General features: G+C 39.7%; 1 protein-coding gene and 3 long non-coding RNA genes across 4 annotated transcripts in view; 1 reads left to right on the top strand and 3 right to left on the bottom strand.

The window, feature by feature from the left end:
- Positions 1-3,099: 3,099 nt before the first annotated feature.
- Positions 3,100-4,379, bottom strand: LOC117762023. The gene is made up of 2 exons (XR_004613920.1): positions 4,245-4,379; positions 3,100-3,346 (listed from the first exon to the last, which is right to left on the bottom strand). It is a non-coding gene; the product is annotated as an uncharacterized LOC117762023 (long non-coding RNA).
- Positions 4,380-7,363: 2,984 nt separating this feature from the next.
- Positions 7,364-8,170, bottom strand: LOC117762052. Its single transcript, XR_004613926.1, has 3 exons — positions 8,135-8,170; positions 7,541-7,738; positions 7,364-7,427 (listed from the first exon to the last, which is right to left on the bottom strand). It is a non-coding gene; the product is annotated as an uncharacterized LOC117762052 (long non-coding RNA).
- Positions 8,171-8,193: 23 nt separating this feature from the next.
- LOC117762040 lies at positions 8,194-8,687 on the bottom strand. Its single transcript, XR_004613923.1, has 3 exons — positions 8,657-8,687; positions 8,335-8,568; positions 8,194-8,239 (listed from the first exon to the last, which is right to left on the bottom strand). It is a non-coding gene; the product is annotated as an uncharacterized LOC117762040 (long non-coding RNA).
- A 2,386-nt stretch (positions 8,688-11,073) lies between these two features.
- Positions 11,074-20,288, top strand: part of LOC117761923 (85/88 kDa calcium-independent phospholipase A2-like) — a 33,535-nt gene continuing 24,320 nt past the window's right edge. The window contains exons 1-11 of the mRNA XM_034586281.1: positions 11,074-11,182; positions 11,924-12,040; positions 12,572-12,662; positions 12,991-13,154; positions 13,235-13,385; positions 14,262-14,398; positions 14,994-15,148; positions 15,311-15,362; positions 15,625-15,740; positions 15,907-15,980; positions 17,380-17,506. Of these exons, the coding sequence (XP_034442172.1) occupies positions 11,074-11,182; positions 11,924-12,040; positions 12,572-12,662; positions 12,991-13,154; positions 13,235-13,385; positions 14,262-14,398; positions 14,994-15,148; positions 15,311-15,362; positions 15,625-15,740; positions 15,907-15,980; positions 17,380-17,506 (1,293 nt within the window). The remainder of the gene's footprint in view (positions 11,183-11,923; positions 12,041-12,571; positions 12,663-12,990; positions 13,155-13,234; positions 13,386-14,261; positions 14,399-14,993; positions 15,149-15,310; positions 15,363-15,624; positions 15,741-15,906; positions 15,981-17,379; positions 17,507-20,288) is intronic.

Genomic DNA, 20,288 nt, shown 5'->3' with positions numbered 1-20,288 from the left:
GTACCAGATATAGACCACAGGGCTTTCAGTCAGAGGACAACTGCTGCTGCACATCAGGGACACCGTCTTTTCTGCTGTGGCAGGAAACACCTTCACCTGCAGGTCTGAGAGGATATTGAATAAAACAAGAATTAATGCACTGATGTTATTTTTGCAGTGATCAATTAATAATAAATAACTGAACCACTGTACCTGCAACAAGGAGCTGAATGACTCCCCCCTGGCATTTATTAAGTTTGTCATTAACGTCACTACAACAGTAAGTGTTTTTATCACTCTCTCTCAGATCATTGATCGTAATAGTGAAGTCGCTCTCTTCAGATATGTTCACACGTTTTCCGTCTGCAAAGATCTGATCTTGAACCTTCTTGTTGCCCTCCCAGCGAACAGTGAACCATTTCCTGCTTGATTTGGGACGTTGAGCTGAGCAGTGTAGATCCACTGATGAACCTTTTAAGGCACAGATGCTGTTTGCTCCAACCCCTTTAACAGAAAAGCATTTTTATAGTTCTTAACTTCTAGTAGATAAATTGTACATTAATTGTTTTTGTAAATACTGACTTGCTGTAATATATGTGAGGACCAGAATCTGAGAAAATATTTGAGCTTCATCTTTTTTTCATCAAATCAATCTACAATTGACTAATATTCTGATAAACATTTTAATTTCTTACGGTTCAGTTACGATTCACAGTTAGTATTGTAGAAATAAACGGTCATTCATACCTGAGATGTACAGGAACAAACCCATGAACACACATTCAGCTCCTGCCGACAACATGGCCAGTGTTGTCTTCAGCTTCTCAACAGAAAGTATCACTTTAAATGAAAGCTGATAAAAAATTGAAACTTTAAATGGTAAAAATCTATCACAGAGAAAATGAAAGACTGAAGTCAGAATGGTCTGTTTGTCTGTGTGAGATGGTTTATCAGATCTCAACTTGTAAGAAATCGCTTCCTCATTATTCTTAGTTTAAAAAAAGAGTTCTATACATTTCCTGTGTTATGTGACTCGCCTACCAAATTGTTAGATTGTGTATCTGTCGCTTGTAGATACTGACAGTAACGTCAGTAAAGCTTTGCCTTGCAGCAACGTTTTCACAACTTAAACACCATGTACATGATGTCATAACCACAAACTCACAAGTTTCATTTGTGAGCAGCAATAGTCTCTTAATAATCATGGAAGTGTTTTGGATGTAACATAATAAACCTAGAGTTCCATCTCCCTTTGCCTTTTAACAAGTTTCTTAGCTGTTGCTAACATTAAACTAATTTGAAACTAGAATGTTGCTCTGACAGTCCATACCTCCACCAAGGCTAATAAGTATTATGTAATATGTCAAAGCAGCGTTTCCAGTTAATTATCCAGACGGTGGCGGCCACCAGATTGTAGTTTGTTCCACCACATTTTCATAATCAACCAAACCACTTTTACGCTTCTCTTATTATTATAACATGGAATCTCTAGATTGGTGTTTTGCCACATTGCTGCTTTGTATCGTTTTGTGTCGTGCCATTTGCAGCACTATTTGCCATGTGCCTGCACTATCATCCCTAAAGTTTTTACCATCCACGCAGTCAGTCAGACCTCAGTTTCAGTTGCAGTTGTGTGCTTGTTTGCTGTCACTTGGAATTAACCATATATGTATTGAGTTAAGTTTGTGGGAAACTTACTGTGTGTATTGACAACGTCCCACCCATAGACTGTATATATAGATGGACGTAGTGTCCGTGACGTCACCCGTTGGTTTCTGAAGAGTGAAAATGAGGCTAGTAGTAGGCGTTCACCTGACGCCATCTTGCCAGTGCTGACTCCTCCTAGTTCCTGGCTAACCAATAAATGGGCAAAGAGGAGTCGTGCGAGTTAGACTGACAGCTGAGCCACGCCCGCAGAGCTCAACATTACCTGATTAGCTCAGGCTAAGGAGCTAGGCTACATGCTACCCGATGCCGCAAACTGGCTAGCGCTGCGGTGCAGTTGCTTCTGGATGGTCGCGATCTTTACAACGAACTCACTAGAGGTAAGTAACCTTGAAACTACACAACAACAAAACCTATTGCTTTATCTATTATCATAATCATATGCTTACATGCCTCAAGTGGTTTTTAATATGTAATTGTTATAAAAGTTACCGTTTATTTAACACGTGTAATGAACAGATTGAAGCAAATTAACTACATTACTACAGAGTCGTGTGTTTGGTTGTCACTTGATTTTAATTTTAATAAGTTAATATCAATACGCTACATGTGTAAGTTGCATGTGATAGTAACTATATGTTTCACAAATGTTCTGATACAGGCTGGTATAACCACCATTACTATTGCCACCTCGTTTATTTAGCCTGTTATGGAATTTACAGTGAATTAGACAGTTTAGATAAGATTATAATCTCCACACACCACTGTTGTAAACAGTTCTCATATTTATTATATAATTATGTTTTCACACTGAGAGAAATGGAGGGAACATCGGTTCTGTCTGAAATCTGTGGTGCTTCCACCTGCTGAACACAGAATAAACTGTAAGAACCAGTCTTAGCTGGAACATACACAACATAAAACATCCTTTTATAGTGAGTTTCTTCTTTTCATTAGATGAAGCACTGCAGCACCTGATGTCCTCAGCATCCACTGTGGCAGCAGCAACATGGTGGAGATCGGCAGCTTCAGGCTGGTCAACATGAGGACGACCTGCACCAGCTTCATCTGCACAACACTTCATGTTTTCCTCCCTTAACTAAAGATGGCTTGCAACTGTTTAGAGTTGGCAGTCATTGCTAAGTGTCATGGATAATAGAGTTAATTTCTATATTCATTATGGTTGGTTAAAAAAATGAACACTTATCAGAACAATGTTTATCTTTTACTTTCTGATTTGATACACTTTAGATAAAAACCCAGTGTTTTATTTTTCTTCTTTGCCATAAGAGACAGAACACAGTCAGCACAGCTGTGTCCTTCAGGCTCGTCCGTCCCTAATAAAATGACAGGAAACATAAAAGTATGGCATTATTGTAGAGGAAGTGTTACTCATGAACAAAGTTTGTATCCTTATTTTCTGTGGATATTCAACTATGTATTTGAATATAGTTGTGGATTAAACAGTGCACTACCAAGACAATGAATGTACAGTATGGACTTCTTCCACATTAAAAGTATTGCATATATTATTTAATACATTATGTATTATGTGCAATACTTTGCTTTGATTGTTTGTAAGTTATGAAAACAGGTCTGTACCTGGAGTCAGTGTTGAAGTGATGACCCTCAGTGTTCAGTCTGGTTGGATTCCAGTTGTGTCTCATGTTGGACATCCACAGGTGCAGGCTGTCTGAGTCACCTAGAGGAACATTCAACACAAATACACAGATATGTAAAGTCATACATGTGCCAGGTTAACTCCTTAACAGACTTTTACATGGTAAAAAGTGTATTACTTCAAAGTTCATCAGATCATAATCATTTCACCTTAGGAAATAGGTGGTGGACATCAGCCTCAGGTTCTCTATGTGACTGTCTATTCTAGTAAAGTTACACTTCCTATAATTTATTTATATGTGACAAAAAAATACATTATTCTGCATGTCCACTTATTTAACACAATAATTCAGTAAAGTCTGCCTCAGATTAACGATGTAAAAACTGAATGCAGGCGACAAGTTTAGTTTTCACTAACACGTTACAACACATTAACACCAATACTCTGAATAAAACGTTTTAGTTGATCACAGTAAATCTGTTTCTGCAGAATAATAATCTGTGTTTGTGGTAAAAATTTTAACTATTTAAATTTAACGTTACGTTACCGTACAGCCACAATAACAAAGTTCAGCTCAACGAGTTTCCCACTGCAGCAGCTGCACTAATGTTTTTTCTTGAACAATAATCTAATATGACATTAATACTGAAGTTACTAACAATAACGTAGTCAAGTCAAATAGGTTGGCGAGTGAAACAACTTTACATAACATTAGATCTCTTACGTGGTGGAGCTTATTCTCCAGACACACACAGTCGCCTGTCTCAGTTTAAAAGATTCATAACGCTTCTCTCTGCTGTGTGGACCGGTTCATGTCGGTTCATGTCGGTAATAACTCCCGTACGGTCCCGTTAGCATCTCCATTACTGCTGGTATCTTGCCTGCAGGCTAGCGGAGCTAAGCTAACAAGCCAGGTACAGAGACACCGATACCTGCTCATCACTACTAACACATAAATAAAATACTAAACTTTACTTACCACAGAAACTGGGGCGCAGACGTCTTTAACTTCTCCGTCAGGAGAACAAGCCGAACATCAAACCGTATTATTCATCCGATATGTGAGTGAAACCTCTCCACAGACTCAGGTCCTGTTCAGTGACGGGGGTTAGCCTGTTAGCCTGTTAGCCTGTTAGCTCAGGTGAAGCCGAGCAGGCAACAGGCTAGGTACTTGAGTCGCGAGCTAACGGTGACGTCACCTGTCCATCAAGTGATAATTATTCATAATATCAAACCTCTATATAATTTAAACAAGTGAGTTAGAAAAACATTCATTCCCCTCAGAGTTGTCATGAAGGAAGAACTTAGTGATTGAGACTAAAACCGTTTTTTGAACCATGCTGTAAACAGGTTTAATTCTGCTCTAAAGTCTGGCTTTTTAACATGGGAGTCAATGGAAATTGACTCCTTCTTGGAGCCAGCCTCAAGTGGCCACCCAGTGAACTACAGCTTTTTGCACTTCCGCATTGGTCTCATCGCTCAGCCCGGGATGTTGCCCCTTGGTCCCACCCCTCCACAAAATTTCGTGGTTGTCAGTTCAGTGGTTTTTGTGTAATCCTGCTAATTTACAAACTCAAACACTGATGATTTATGGCGTTTATTCGTTGACATTTTTATTGTTGTTTATATTTATAATTTGAAAATTAGAAGGTTTTAAGATTTTTTGCTTAGTTTTTTTGAAAAATTAACTTAATTTGAAATTAAAATGTTTTTTACACTTCCTATCTTTCGTTGCTGTAAGAATTATAACATAATGTTGACGAACTCTGTTTGAGGGGCCAGCCGAGAATGTTGTCCATGCTAATGCTGATATTTTGCTCAATGAAATGTTTCCTCTGTGTTTGGGCCTCTCATCTAAATGCAAACGGTATTTTAACTCACTAATACAGAGATTTATACAAACACCTTCCAATAGTGCAGATTTTTGCAGAACCTGGTTTCTGTTTATCAGTGTGTAAAAACAAAACAAAGCATTTTGGAAACGATGATGTCACAGTTTACTTCACACGTGCCGACTGTTGCTTTGTGTAATGAGCAGACACCAGAAACAACAACATCAATGGCAGCTGTTTACCAGTTTCAGTAGTTGTGTTAGCAGTTCTTGGTCCAGTTACAAGTGTGCAGCTAAATGTAGCAGCACAGCTCCACAATTCAAACATTGACCGGAGCTTGACTTGCCCAATTTTACTTGGAACACATTATTCTTCTCTGGTGTTTGGTGGATTGTTGATCATAGACTTTTTCTCCACCTACTGGCCCAGCAAGCGCGTTTGAGTGTTTGTTGTCTGCAGTAGTTTAGACAAGGCCTTTGTCTGTAGTGATGTGCTAATTTTAGAGGTCCACTAACAGGCCAGTTTGTCTGAAAGTGGAAATAGAAATGCATTTGTAGACCTGTGGTCAATCATGTTGCAACATAAAAAAACATATTAAAATTTTTTTTTTCTCATTTTCGTCATAAGACTCTTTAATTACATTCAGCATAGCAGGTAACATGTCAAGTAAATGCCATTACAATCAAAGTAGCCTATTAATACAAACATATAAAATAATGAATATGGTCTGAGGCAGCTTTTAATTTTGAGTTGTCACGAAGTCTGAATCACTTGTAATAACAGATGTTTACTCAGGTGTTGTTTCAGGTATAAAGCTGACAACAGCATAGGGGCTTTGCTCTTCTTCTTGGGGCTGATGTGACTGGATTTGTGAGTAGAGAGCATCTCTGTTGTTGGGGAGTTGGACGCTGCTTTAGAGAATATCATCCTCCTCTATCGGTTGAGCCGAGATGTTCTCGTACGCTTGACCAGGGCTTATCTGATGAAGAGACAAGAGAAACATTTTTATTTAATATTTCTGTGTATTTAAAATTCTCTTAATGAAATTAACAGATTCCAAATGGAGGTCAAATGAATGGGAGGGTTCAATAAAGCTGCATTTGCCTGGAATAACTCTTGATGTATATAAAATTAAAAACTGAATTGTACTGAGAAAATAAAACATGATTTATGTACATTGTTGTAAAATATAACATTCATGGAACATATGGGACAATGCATCTCTGTTTCATTAGAACAATGGTTGAAGCTGCTGTTTGGACTCAGTTGAACTCTCTGAATAGATGAGGACGTTTGTCTAATGGAAGAAACTGTTAAAATTCTCTGCTTTACCTCCTCCAAGTTGAAGGAGGTTTCAGTTCTAGGAGACTGGATGGAAGTCATCTTTCTTCTAGAGAGTGAAATGAAGAGGTGAAGCCAGGTTAGTGTGAAAGAGAATGTGAAAGTCATTGCTTTGAAGCAGAGCACAGTGATGCTCACCTAATCCACAAGAAGATGGAGGTGGGTATTACAACCAGGAGAAGAACAGCGATTCTTATGACTGCTTGAGTCCATTTTCTTCTGTGGACAGTGAGCATCTTTTGAAGAGAGCTCTTTTGGAGCATTTTAACCTTGCAGGAGTAGTTTCCTGCATGTTCACTGCTGACGGGGTCTAGAACCAGGTACTTGCTTTGTGTTTTTGTCAGATTCAGAGGTTGATTGTTCAAGTACCAAATGTAGTTCATGTTGTCCGTCAGAGGACAACTGGTTCTGCAGGTCAGCGTGACTCTCTGTCCCTCTGTCACCTCCTCAGAAGGACTAAACTTCACTTTCAGATCTGAAAGATGAGATTGGTCAGTTGATAAAGACGTTCCTGAACAAGTGTCTTCTAAAACAACCCAAATAACCAAGAAGGGTAAATGGAATTAGTTTGTTGAATTAGTTGTCTTGTTATTATGGATAGTAAATTAACTCTCTATAGAAAGTATGCAGGTATTTAATCTAAATACTGTACCTACCTGTGACGACCAAAGTCACCCCAGGAACAGCCGACCATCTCCCTGCATCACTTCTTATTCTGAATATGTATTCTGCTGAGTCATTCTTGTTCAGTTCATTGATAGTCAGGATGTGGCTGTTCATCACTCCATGAAACTTAATACGACCTGTACTCTTTATCAGCTCTTCACCAGCCGCCACATCACTTCTCCTGTTCTTATACCACGATTTAAACTTCCACTGCAGGTTGTAAGGATCCGAGTATTCACTGGAGATGTTCACTGAGGAACCTTGCAGAGCACAGATCATCCTGTTGACATAATTCACTCTGAAGCAGTATTGATCCTGAATACCTGAAACAGAGATTTTAAACAACTCATCAAACAGTTTATCTTACTCCCTTTTACAGGCTCTTGACTCAAATCTTTTATGAATTATAACAGACCACAAACAGGCTCATACTCACAAACTTCATCTGAGAACAAGTGCTCTACAGCACAGGAGTAAGAGTGAGGAGAGGAGCTGAGAACTGATTGTGGTTCCTGCTCCAATCGTCTGTTTTTGTACCATGTGATGGTTTGAGCTTCAGTCTGTGGACAGCTGGTGTTACAGGCCAGTTTGAAATACTGATCTGCTTCAGTCTTTTGAACATGTACTTGTACTTCTGTTGGGAGAGAATAAAAAAACAAACTGCTTCCCAGCACTTCATCTCTGCCACGTTAATTGAGATGGGCTAATAACTTGAGTAGTAGTTACTGGATAATCCCTGCCACATAATGATGAGTGAAAATCCATCCATGCTTTCTTTAGTTAATTTGTACACATACACACACACACGTTTCCATTCTTGACCAATTCATGCCTAACCTTAACCCAACCAGAACTCATATCTCATGGTCCCTAACCAGGACCTCAGTATGACCGGGCTTCAACGTGTAAGGTAACTAACGATCTCTGGTGAAACACTGTAGATCTTTTATTTTGTGAAAAACATTATTTAAAGGATTTAGACGTATGGGATTGGGAGTGTGTTTGCATGTAATTATTTGTGAAACTTCACCTCTGGGATATGTGATGGAGCACGGCTCATCTTCTGGTCTCTGCTGATTTGAGCACATTCTGCCTTTAGCATAGGTCACAGTGAAGCAGGCTGATGTGAGAGAAGCTGGACAAAAGAAAAACGACATTCTGTGGTGAACAGTGTTTCACAAGCTTTACAATTCAAGGCACCAGGATATGGAGCCACATGTTGTCACTCACCCAGTGAGACTTCAGGGGCTCTGAGATGCTCGTAGCCTTTGAGAGCACAGGAGTATGTGACTGATTCCTCGCTGCTGATTAGCTCCTGGTACCAAGGAGACGAGTCCTTATAGAGAAACTCTGTGTTCTTGTACCAGATATAGACCACAGGGCTTTCAGTCAGAGGACAACTGCTGCTACACATCAGTGACACTGTCTTTTCTCCTGTGGCAGGAAACACCTTCACCTGCAGGTCTGAGATGATGTTGAATAAAACAAGAATTAATGCACTGATGTTATTTTTGCAGTAATAAATTCATAATAAATAACTGAACCACTGTACCTGCAACAAGGAGCTGAATTTCTCCCCCCTGGCATTTATCTCGTTTGTCATCAACGTCACTACAACAGTAAGTGTTTTTATCACTCTCTCTCAGATCATTGATCGTAATAGTGAAGTTGCTCTCTTCAGATATGTTCACACGTTTTCCATCTGCAAAGATCTGATCTTGAACCTTCTTGTTGTCCTCCCAGTGAACAGTGAACCATTTCCTGCTTGATTTGGGCAGTTGAGCTGAGCAGTGTAGATCCACTGATGAACCTTTTAAGGCACATATGCTGTTTGCTCCAACCCCTTTAACAGAAAAGCATTTTTATAGTTCTTAACTTCTAGAAGGTAAATTGTACATTATTTGTTTTTGTAAATACCGATTTGCTGTAATATATGTGAAGAGCAGAATCTGAGAAAACGTTTTGAGTGTCATCTTTTTTTTCTTCAAATCAATCTACAATTGACTAATATGCTGATAAACATTTAAATTTCTTACGGTTCAGTTCTGATTCACAGTTAGTATTGTAGAAATAAACGGTCATTCATACCTGAGATGTACAGGAACAAACCCATGAACACACATTCAGCTCCTGCCGACAACATGGCCAGTGTTGTCTTCAGCTTCTCAACAGAAAGTATGACTTTAAATGAAAGCTCATCAAAAATAAAAACTTTAAATGGTAAAAATCTATCACAGAGAAAATGAAAGACTGAAGTCAGAATGGTCTGTTTGTCTGTGGGAGACTGTTTGTCAGATCTCAACTTGTAAAAAATCGCTTCCTCCTTATTCTTAGTTTAAAAATAGAGTTCTATGCATTTCCTGTGTTATGTGACTCGCCTACTAACGTGTTAAATTGTGTATCTGTCGCTTGTAGATACTGACAGTAATGTCAATAAAACTTTACCTTGCAGCAATGTTCTCACAACTTAAACACCATGTACATGACGTCATAACAACAAACTCACAAGTTTCATTTGTAAGCAGCAATAGTCTCTTAATAATCATGGAAGTGTTTTGGATGTAACATAATAAACCAAGAGTTCCATCTCCCATTGCCTTTTAACAAGTTTCTTAGCTGTTGCTAACATTAAACTAATTTGAAACTAGAATGTTGCTCTGACAGTCCATACCTCCACCAAGGCTAATAAGTATTATGTAATATGTCAAAGCAGCGTTTCCAGTTAATTATCCAGACGGTGGCAGCCACCAGATTGTAGTTTGTTCCACCACATTTTCATAATCAACCAAACCATTTTTACGCTTCTCTTATTATTATAACATGGAATCTCTAGATTGGTGTTTTGCCACATTGCTGCTTTGTATCGTTTTGTGTCGTGCAATTTGCAGCACTATTTGCCATGTGCTTGCACTATCATCCCTAAAGTTTTTACCATCCACGCAGTCAGTCAGACCTCAGTTTCAGCTGCAGTTGTGTGCTTGTTTGCTGTCACTTGGAATTAACCATATACGTATTGAGTTAAGTTTGTGGGAAACTTCCTGTGTGTATTCTTCCTTTGGCCACGTCCCACCCCTCCACAAAATGTCATGGTTGTCAGTTCAGTGGTTTTTGTGTAATCCTGCTAATTTACAAACTCAAACACTGATGATTTATGACGTTTATTCGTTGACATTTTTATTGTTGTTTATATTTATATTTTGAAAATCAGAAGGTTTTAAGGTTCTTTGTTTTAGTTTTTTTGAAAAATTAACTTAATTTGATATTAAAATGTTTTTTACACTTCCTATCTTTCGTTGCTGTAAGAATTATAACATAATGTTGACGAACTCTGTTTGAGGGGCCAGCCGAGAATGTTGTCCATGCTAATGCTGATATTTTGCTGAACGAACATTTTTCCTCTGTGTTTGGGCCTCTCATCTAAATGCAAACGGTATTTTAACTCACTAATATGGAGATTTTTACAAACACCTTCCACTAGTGCAGATTTTTGCAGAACCTGGTTTCTGTTTATCCGTGTGTGAAAACAAAACAAAGCATTTTGGAAACGATGATGTCACAGTTTACTTCACACGTGCCGACTGTTGCTTTGTGTAATGAGCAGACACCAGAAACAACAACAACAATGGCAGCTGTTTACCAGTTTCAGTAGTTGTGTTAGCAGTTCTTGGTCCAGTTACAAGTGTGCAGCTAAATGTAGCAGCACAGCTCCACATTTCAAACATTGACCGGAGCTTGACTTGCCCAATTTTACTTGGAACACATTATTCTTCTCTGGTGTTTGGTGGATTGTTGATCATAGACTTTTTCTCCACCTACTGGCCCAGCAAGCGCGTTTGAGTGTTTGTTGTCTGCAGTAGTTTAGACAAGGCCTTTGTCTCAAGGTTTGTACACAGGATACATCTCACCGGGTGAAAACCACAGACTTTACTGAAAAGACGAATGACGCATATCCACTTCCTCTGGTTGTAGATGGACCACATGGAGCTGATCAAAGCTCTGATGGTGTTCGGTGCCGATGTGGAGATCCACAACGACCTGGGAGAAACCCCCGGACTGATCGCTGCACGCACCAGCAAAGGTAAACGAGGCCGGAGGGACGGGGACGAGGGCTTCGAACTGAGAGGGAGACGAATGAACGATTCTGTGAGAAAGAAAGAGAACAGAAAGGAAGTCTGTGTTTTGACAGTGAAATGCTGTGATGGAACTTACTGAGCCTCGTCTGACTGCCTGGGTTTGATTTCATGAGGTTTTATTTGAAAGCACATGTTCTGCTGTTGATAACACAATCTCTGCATGAACATGATTGTATGTAATGAATAACTTTAATCTTTACAGGTGCAATACAGACATTGTTCTGCCATGTAGTGTGATGAAGATTGTTGATTCTCACGTGCAGAATTTATATCTCATGCTACAGGACAAGAAACAGTCTAAAGACATAAAAGCACAAAGGTTGAACTTAATTGTTTAATGTAATTACAATAATGAGTTAACTGTATAATCATAATTGACATTGACTGTTTATTTTGAGATTATTGCAGGAGCACATTTGTTGTATACACATTGATATGATTCTGTATGAAACCTCCACCTGATGTTATTGATTTTGAAAATGCATGATGATGAAGTTTGCTAACAGCCTGCTCCTGCTCTCTCTCTCTCTCTCTCTCTCTCTCTCTCTCTCTCTCTCTCTCTCTCTCTCTCTCTCTCTCCTCTCTCTTTTCTCTCTTTTCTCTCTTTCTGCTTTTTGTGGGGTTTGCCTGATTTAACATATTGACTTGCTTGCATGTGTGTCTGTGTGTTTGTGTTAACATGATAGGTCCTAATAGAAAGATTCTGCTGGACATGCTGTGTAGTGTAGGGGTCCAGCGTTGCCACCCTCCCTCCCCTGGCAGCCCTCCCCCCGTCACCTTCAAGGCCAAGTCTCAAACCATAGGTAAAACCACCTGTTCCTCACATTTAGCTCACGGCTCCGCTGGTCAGGGAGGAGCTGTATCTACTGTGAAGCCTTTTTACATTGTCAATCATTCTTTTTATATTCATCGTATATTTTACAGTTGACATGATTGTTCTCAGCCAGATTAAAACATTAGTCACAAGATGTGATATTATTTCGATTTTTTACTTTTATTTATCAGCACGCACCCGCTGCCCTACTCCCAAATGTTTTTATGTGGATCATACTCTGAGAGGAAGTTACGCTGATATTAAAATGATAAGAATTCTAGTATAGTTTAACTATTTCTTACATTCTTTCTAACTTATCCCAATTTGCATAACTCCCAAATAAAGCAACATTTATTATACGAAATCTTAAATAGTATTTAACTAAATAGATATTCGTAGTAAAACTCCCATGTGGCTTGTAGAAAACCCAGTTCCCCCTTTAGTCTTCCATGATTTACCAATTAATTACTGGCCCATTGTATTGTCATCACCACCAATAGCTGTTGTGATTGGCTGACAGGGTTTGAGGACATCATGCATGTGGGGGCAACAATCAGTGCGATGAGCAGAGGCCCGTCTGAAGTGGACGGTCGCAGAATGGTGAAAAAGAAGTGAGTATTGTCCACATTTTATCCAAAGGTGATGGGAAGTCATTTTCTGAAATGAGGGTAGACTTATCTCGGATTTATATTTTATCATTTGCAATCTTGGCGTAGACTGAGGGTGAATCCATATTTAACCATGTGAGATGTTTAGGATTGTAGTTTTTATTAAGATAAAGAGAAGTCCTTGTTTATTTTTTCTGATTTAGTTCTACTTACAATACCAAGTATTAAAAAACCTTAAAGTTTCTACCGATCTTTTTATATTAATGTTGCAGATTTGGAGACGACAAAGCTCTCGGGTGTAAAGAAGTCATTTTGTTCTCCTCTGCTGCAGGATGGACAGTCTGCTGTGTCTGGATGGTGGAGGTATCAAGGGTCTCGTGTTGATCCAGATGTTGATCGCTCTGGAGAAAGAGGCCGGTCGATCAACCAGAGAGCTCTTTGACTGGGTCGCTGGCACGAGCACCGGGGGCATCCTGGCCCTCGCTATAGTCCACGGTTTGTGTTTTTCCCTTTCCACTCCACATTGTTTGTATAAAACTGCATCAAAACAATAATGGCGGTTCTTTTACATGTAGGTAAGTCTATGGAGTACCTGCGCTGCTTGTACTTTCGGATGAAGGAGCAGGTATTTAAGGGGTCACGACCTTATGAATCTGCACTGCTGGAGGACTTCCTGAAAAAAGAGTTTGGGGAGAACACCAAGATGACAGACGTCCAATACCCGAGGTAACTGTTCTTATGAATGGGTTCACTACACATTAGTCAAAAAAACTTACAGTGGCAGCGAAAAAGCTCTCAAAGGCTAAGTAATAAAATGCTCCAGTGTTAGCTACATGATTGTGTAAAGTACCACTACTGCACCACAGGAAAATACGCAAAAATAAAACCAATACTCTTAAAAACTTTCCTCAAAGATTCAGTGTTCAGCCAATTAGTTCCATAAAGAAGGCTGCGTTTCTTTCTTGTGGGGATCTGTGTTTCTTCTTAGTTTCTGCTGCTTGGAGAAATTGAATCAACCATCTTGAAATGCAATTTTTTGTTTTACTGTGCCTTTGAAGGTTTGAGCTGATTTGGGGTGAAACCGACTCTGCTCTGAAACCACAGACTGTAAATAAAGATGCTTCCTGCCACTGTACAAAGATGAGGCCAAAATATCCCAGATAAATGTGCTGCCATCTTATGATTTTGATGTGATCTGGAGCCAGAGCTTGAGCAGTAGTGATCTCTCGACCAATCGTGAGACCGTCTCAGCTGTCAATCATGATGATTCGCACGGTTTTTCTGGCGTCAAATAACAAATTAAAACCAAACTGAACAGAAAAATAAACATTTAAAATACATCAGTGTACTTAGAGCTACATAAAACGACAGACACCATCTTCAGAGAAAAATGATGACTTTATAGTGTGGTCCATGTCCCATCCGCTAACATGGAGGAGGTGGGGTTTATGATCAATACTGCAGCCAAGCTTTACAAGTCTACATCTGAAACCACTGAGGAAAGTAAAAAATGTATTGATGTAAATTGTCTTCTCCGGCACTTTATCTGTCTCCTCTCTGACAGTTACTCTTTTCTCTTCCCTCTCACTTGTTTGTGTACAGGGTGATGGTGACCAGTGTCCTGGCAGACAGACATCCAGGCGAGCTGCACATCTTCAGGAACTACAACCCTCCCTCCGTCCGCAGAGAGCCCCCATACGCCACCACTGCCACATTCCAACCAATCACCATCCCACAAGGTAATCCAGAATTACCACTTGTGTGCGTTGGCCTTAGACCAGTGCAGAATAATGGAGTGCAGTAAAACTACCACTGGATGGCGTCAAATCTTACCTTTAGTGACTTTAAATCTCAATAGTAAAAACAAAGAAAAAGCTCTGCGTGAATGTGAGTTTGTGTGTCACTGTGTCCAAGAACAAGTGCACTTGTTGCCGTGTTGTTGTTGCAGGATGGGAGGATGAGGATGTGTTGATAGTAGGATACACAGAGGAGCCGCCCAGAAAGCGTAGGAAGGTGACAGATGAAGGTGTGTGGGTGTGAATGAGAGACGACGAGCATCTGCAAGGAACAGCTTCACAAACAGTTTAATTCAGTCAAAAAGTTTTATTAACTCGTAAATTGAAATACGTTAATGTGTAAACATACGTACTTATGAGGCACAGCAGCAAAGAAATACGTTTCAGCTCTTTGTCCTTCTCACCATCGATCAATGTGTTTGTTTATTGTCGAGCAGTTTGAAAAATTAACCATTAAGTCGTTAAGCATCTTTCTCTGAAGTTTGGAGTCTAAAAACTGCCTTTTCGGCTCATTCTCATATTCTTGTCTTTACATCAGAACAACTCGTGTGGCGAGCTGCCCGCTCCAGCGGTGCTGCTCCCACCTACTTCCGACCAATGGGCCGCTTTCTGGATGGAGGGCTGCTGGCCAATAACCCGACACTGGACGCCATGTCAGAAATCCATCAGTACAACAAAGCCGTCAAAGCGGAGGTAGGCACATTGACAGCAGCTTCATATTTGTATTGCTCCCATCCATTAATTGCTCATTCAATCGCTAACCCACGTGGATTTGTTAAGTATATTTGTCTCATTATGTCATTCATCTATCTGTTCCCTCACTTTCTAACTCATCTTAACACTCCTGCCTCTCAGGGCCACAGGGAGGAAATCAAGAAGTTGGGTATAGTCGTCTCCCTTGGGACAGGTAGGCCACTTCATTGTGTCTCATCACAACTAATAATATATTTCATGCTCCGTCTGAACTAAATTCAAAAGTCAAGATCACTTTCTTAATCTGAAAGTGTCAACAACCACTTCGTGCTGGCAGGAGCATGAATGGCATGTCTATCTCATACTATAGCCCTTATTCCTCCTGACCAGTCTATATAAAAGGTACTAAGTTGGACTGGGGGGTGTAGGCATCGTTGTTATACTTGCATCATAAACGTGCTCCCGTGTGTCTGCAGGTAAACCCCCTCAGGTGGTGGTGAGCTCTGTGGATGTGTTCCGACCCTCCAATCCTCTGGAGCTGGCCAAGAGCTTTGTAGGAGCCAAGGAGCTGGGCAAGATGCTGGTGGACTGTGTGAGTTGAGCTACGGCCGCTGCTTCAGTCTCCAACTCTTTGTTTTGTAGTTAAATAAAAAGCCTGTTGGACTCTTAACCATTGATTTCTACTGTCCCATGAGTCAGAGTTGTGTTTTTCACATCTTTGTAGCCTTTTAATTGTCTCTCTCTCTCTGACTGAACAGTGCACGGACTCTGATGGTTGTGCCGTGGACAGAGCCAGAGCCTGGTGTGAGATGATCGACACCATCTATCACAGGTTTGCTGAAAAGGAACTTGCTGTGCTTTGGTTCTTTTTCACCACTAACTCTGCTCTCTGCCCTCGTTCGTTTATTCCATCAAAACATCTTTATCACACCACCTTCTCTGTGGCGCACTTTTCATTCTCTCTTATACTCTGATGCTTCCTATACAGTGTTTTAAATAATAAAGACGTGTAACAGACCGCAGGTTTCTGGTTGACAAAGGGTAAACATTTAGCTGCTATAGCTGACCATGACCAATATTCTGATATTGATCTGATTAAGACAATAGGCTGAATAAGACACTGCCATGTAAACAGTATTTTCTGATTATCTTAACCTTACTGATACTCGGAATAAGCAAAAATCAAGACATTTGAAGTATTGCGATCCTCATGTAGACATGTTTACTTCTTAATTGCTTTATAACATCCTATTGGAGTTTTCTACTATCTATTTATCTATCAAAATAATATCTGATTAAACTCAGTAGTTGGAATATTGGTATTCATGTAAGATTAGTAATTGGCAGATAAAGTTGTTTGAACAGAAGAGCAGTCAAATGTGAGTGTGTCAGTCCTCTGGAAGCTTGTGTTGTGCAATAATGCATCAAACAAGAGTGAAGAGATATGCGTATATATCACAACCCCACAAATCAAACTTATAAACATCACTAGTAATCCCAGTTGTGTTACCTGTCCGTGGAAAGGGGAAAAAGAGTTGCTGTGCAGTTCGCAGTTTTGTGAAGTCGTCTTGCTGGTTTGTGGCTCCTGCCTTGGTGATTATGTTGAGCTGTGTAGCTCAGTTGCTGGTTGAAGTTTTCCTGCAGGACATCGCATCGCTGCTAGGATGTTGGTAGAGCTTGGGTTGCGAGGAGGTTTCCTTGGTGAGATGAGCTGGAAGCTGCACCTTTGAGCTCCTCTCAAAGAGTTGGATGGAAAAAGGCTGGAAAGCCTTCTCCCCTCGGAAGGATTGTAGAAAAGAGACAGAAGAAAGTGGGGACAGGCCTTATATTGGCCCGGTGACCTCACAGGTCATGGGGTCCAGAGTGACCAATGGGAGTTGAAACCTGTGTCCCTGGGGGGGGTTTCACACCTCTGTGTGACGTTGCCGCACCCTGGGAGGCCTTGCTCTGGTTTGCTCCAGACAAAGGGACATGCGGCTTCAGGCTTTTGACTACCATATAGGCCGAACCTTGGTCTCACAAAAACCAGGTCCCAACACTTGTTAATGCAATAATTTCAGAAAATCTATCTGGGATCAGAAATCCTCATATACTGTAAACCATTTATATGGACATTAGTATACAGAGCTATGCATAACTCCTATTATCCTCAGTGGCTCATTTGCAGTTTCATATTAATGTCTGTGAACCTGAAAGTAACTCTTTACAAACCTCTGTGTTAATTTGTGCAGATTGAGCCCCCAGCTGTCACAGGAGGTGATGCTGGATGAGGTGAGTGACGCGGTCCTGGTGGACATGCTGTGGGAAACTCAGATGTATCTATATGAGAAGAGAGATATCCTCCGATCCCTGGCCAGTCTGCTCCTGGATAAAACTGACTTGACTTTATTTAAAGGTACAATCCGTTGTCTATTAATCTGAAGTTTATTTTAATGCAAACAAGTTAAACAACAATATTAAACACTGGTGCTGTAAAAAACTATTCAACAGTTTGGTGCAGTATAAAAACATATTCATTAATTCTGGTGCTGTAAAAAATATTTGGTAAGAATGAAGCCAGAAGAGATGACATAACAAATATTTCATTAGAGATATATATATACATGCGTTATATAAATCAAAAATATAGTGTAAATGCAAATAATGTAGAAGTATAGACACATTTAGCTTGACATTAGTCACCACAAATAATTAAAAACACAAAAATGTTAGCCTATTAGCTTCAGTCAATAGCATAAGGCTTCACCACAGAAAAATCCTTTGATGTCAGATTTTTTAGCCGTCAGCTTTCTGTAACTTAACGGCTGATACCCAAATGAGAATTGTTTTAAAACAGAAGCTGAAATTCCTTAAAACAAATTAATTGTTTAGGAAGCAAGTAGTTAAGCTTAGCTAGCTTTAGCCTACGGGGTTGCTAGCATGACTTCACAAAAGTCCCATCTTAGCAGGAAAAGATTTAGCTCTTTAGCTAGCGTAGCTGCATCCAGCTAGTAAATGTGTAAGAAGAACTACTCGACTTGCATCTTTTTTCTGTGCCTTTGACTTCAGTGACATTTAGAGACGACCATTAGCCAACATGGTTAAAGTTAGCAGTCGCTGAAAACCGGCATCAACAAGTCACTTCATGCTGGGTGAGTATTTTTCTCTTTTTCAAAGAACCGTACGTTAGCTTCCTGTAACGCGAGATCTGTTGTTACCCAAGTAAATATGAACATAAACAGTTTATTTTAAAAGTTCTTTATTTGAATCTAATGTTAGAGAAAGAAGTAATATAACTATTATTAGCTATCATCGGCCTAGAGATTAGTTCACATTTTAGCTAGGAGATTTCTGATCTGGTAAACCAGCCTGTAATGTTAACCTTCGCCAACCGTTTATAAGATTTTATTAATTTATAAGATGGTGTGTAAAATATCTCGCTGGAGAAAGCACGACCGTGGTAAGTGAGGCAGATAATTAAGTATAACAGTTTAACTGAATGCTGTCATTAGCATTGGCTAAATTTAAGCTAGCGTTACATTTACAGCGTTTATTCATTGATGTTTTTTAAGGTTGTTTATATTTATATTCAGAAAATTAGAAGGTTTGGAATGTTCTTGTTTTAGTTTTTTAGAAAATGTACTGATGTAAGTGAAAACATTTGAAATGAAACAACTGTTTACACTTCGTACCTTTCGTTGATGTAAGATAATTTATAACATAATGTGACGAACGCTGTTTGAGGGGCCCCCTGGGAATCTTTGCTTGGGGCCCCAATAGACTTTAGAATCTCCACTGTGTGTCGGAAACGTGGGTATTTTGTATCATGCAGGATAATCAATAGCGCTACAGAACATTTTGTTGTAACCTTGATTAAGTCATGATCCCAACATTTCACAGAAGTAGTAGTATTTCTTTAAGGGTTGTTGATGCACAGTGAAGAGTACCAGTCAGTAATGTAGTTTTAACAGACTGGTCACTGAAACTAAAACTTCCTGCTTCCTAAAACAGGCGGTGACTGTTTGTCAGGGCTCTCAAATGTGCTGTTGAGGCATCAAGAAGCTGGAGATGTGCATCACAGGAAGCTGCACAGCAAACTGATGCCCCTCAACGTACAGTAAGTGCAATGCAGAGATAATGACAGGAACAGTTATCATGTTCCATACATCACCTTGTCCATGCTAATGCTGATATTTTACAAAACGGAAAATGTCCTTGTTTGGTGGATTGTTGATCCTCGACTTTATCGCCACCTACTGGCCCAGCATGCTTGTTTGAGTGTTTGTAGTCTTGTTGCTCTCGTCGTGACAGAGATACCATCAGAGATATTAAGGAAAACTAAATTCGTGTGGAAGGAGATTTCTTTTTTTAATGGAGGGGGAAATATCAGATAAAAAAATAAGCCTTTGTTTATAGCGATGTACTAATTTTAGAGGTCCACTAACAGGCCAGTTTGCCTGAAAGTGGAAATAGAAATGCATTTATAGACTGTGTTTACTCAGGTGTTGTTTTGGGTGTAAACCTGACAACAGCATAGGGGCTTTGCTCTTCTTCTTGGGGCTGATGTGGCTGGATTTGTGAGTAGAGAGCATCTCTGTTGATGGGGAATTGGACGCTGCTATAGAGAATATCATCCTCCTGTATTGGTTGAGCCGAGATGTCGTCGTACACTTGACCAGGGCTTATCTGATGAAGAGACAAGAGAAACATTTTTATTTAATATTTCTGTGTATTTAAAATTCTCTGAATGAAATTAAAAGATTCCAAATGGAGGTCAAATGAATGGGAGGGTTCAATATAGCTGCATTTGCCTGGATTAACTCTTGATGTATATAAAATTAAAAACTGAATTGTCATGAGAAAATAAAACATGATTTATGTACAGTATTGTAAAATATTACATTCATGGAACATATGGGACAATGCATCTCTGTTTCATTAGAACAATGGTTGAAGCTGCTGTTTGGACTCGGTTGAACTCTCTGAATAGATGAGGATGTTTGTCTAATGGAAGAAACTGTTAAAATTCTCTGCTTTACCTCCTCCAAGTTGACAGAGGTTTCAGTTCTAGGAGACTGGATGGAGGTCATCTTTCTTCTAGAGAGTGAAATGAATAGGTGAAGCCAGGTTAGTGTGAAAGAGAATGTGAAAGTCATTGCTT

The sequence above is a fragment of the Hippoglossus hippoglossus genome, chromosome 1 (assembly GCF_009819705.1).
Source record: "Hippoglossus hippoglossus isolate fHipHip1 chromosome 1, fHipHip1.pri, whole genome shotgun sequence".
Taxonomy (NCBI): domain Eukaryota; kingdom Metazoa; phylum Chordata; class Actinopteri; order Pleuronectiformes; family Pleuronectidae; genus Hippoglossus; species Hippoglossus hippoglossus.
The sequence above is the reverse complement of the archived record's forward strand: the minus strand, read 5'-3'. Positions and strand labels throughout refer to the sequence as shown.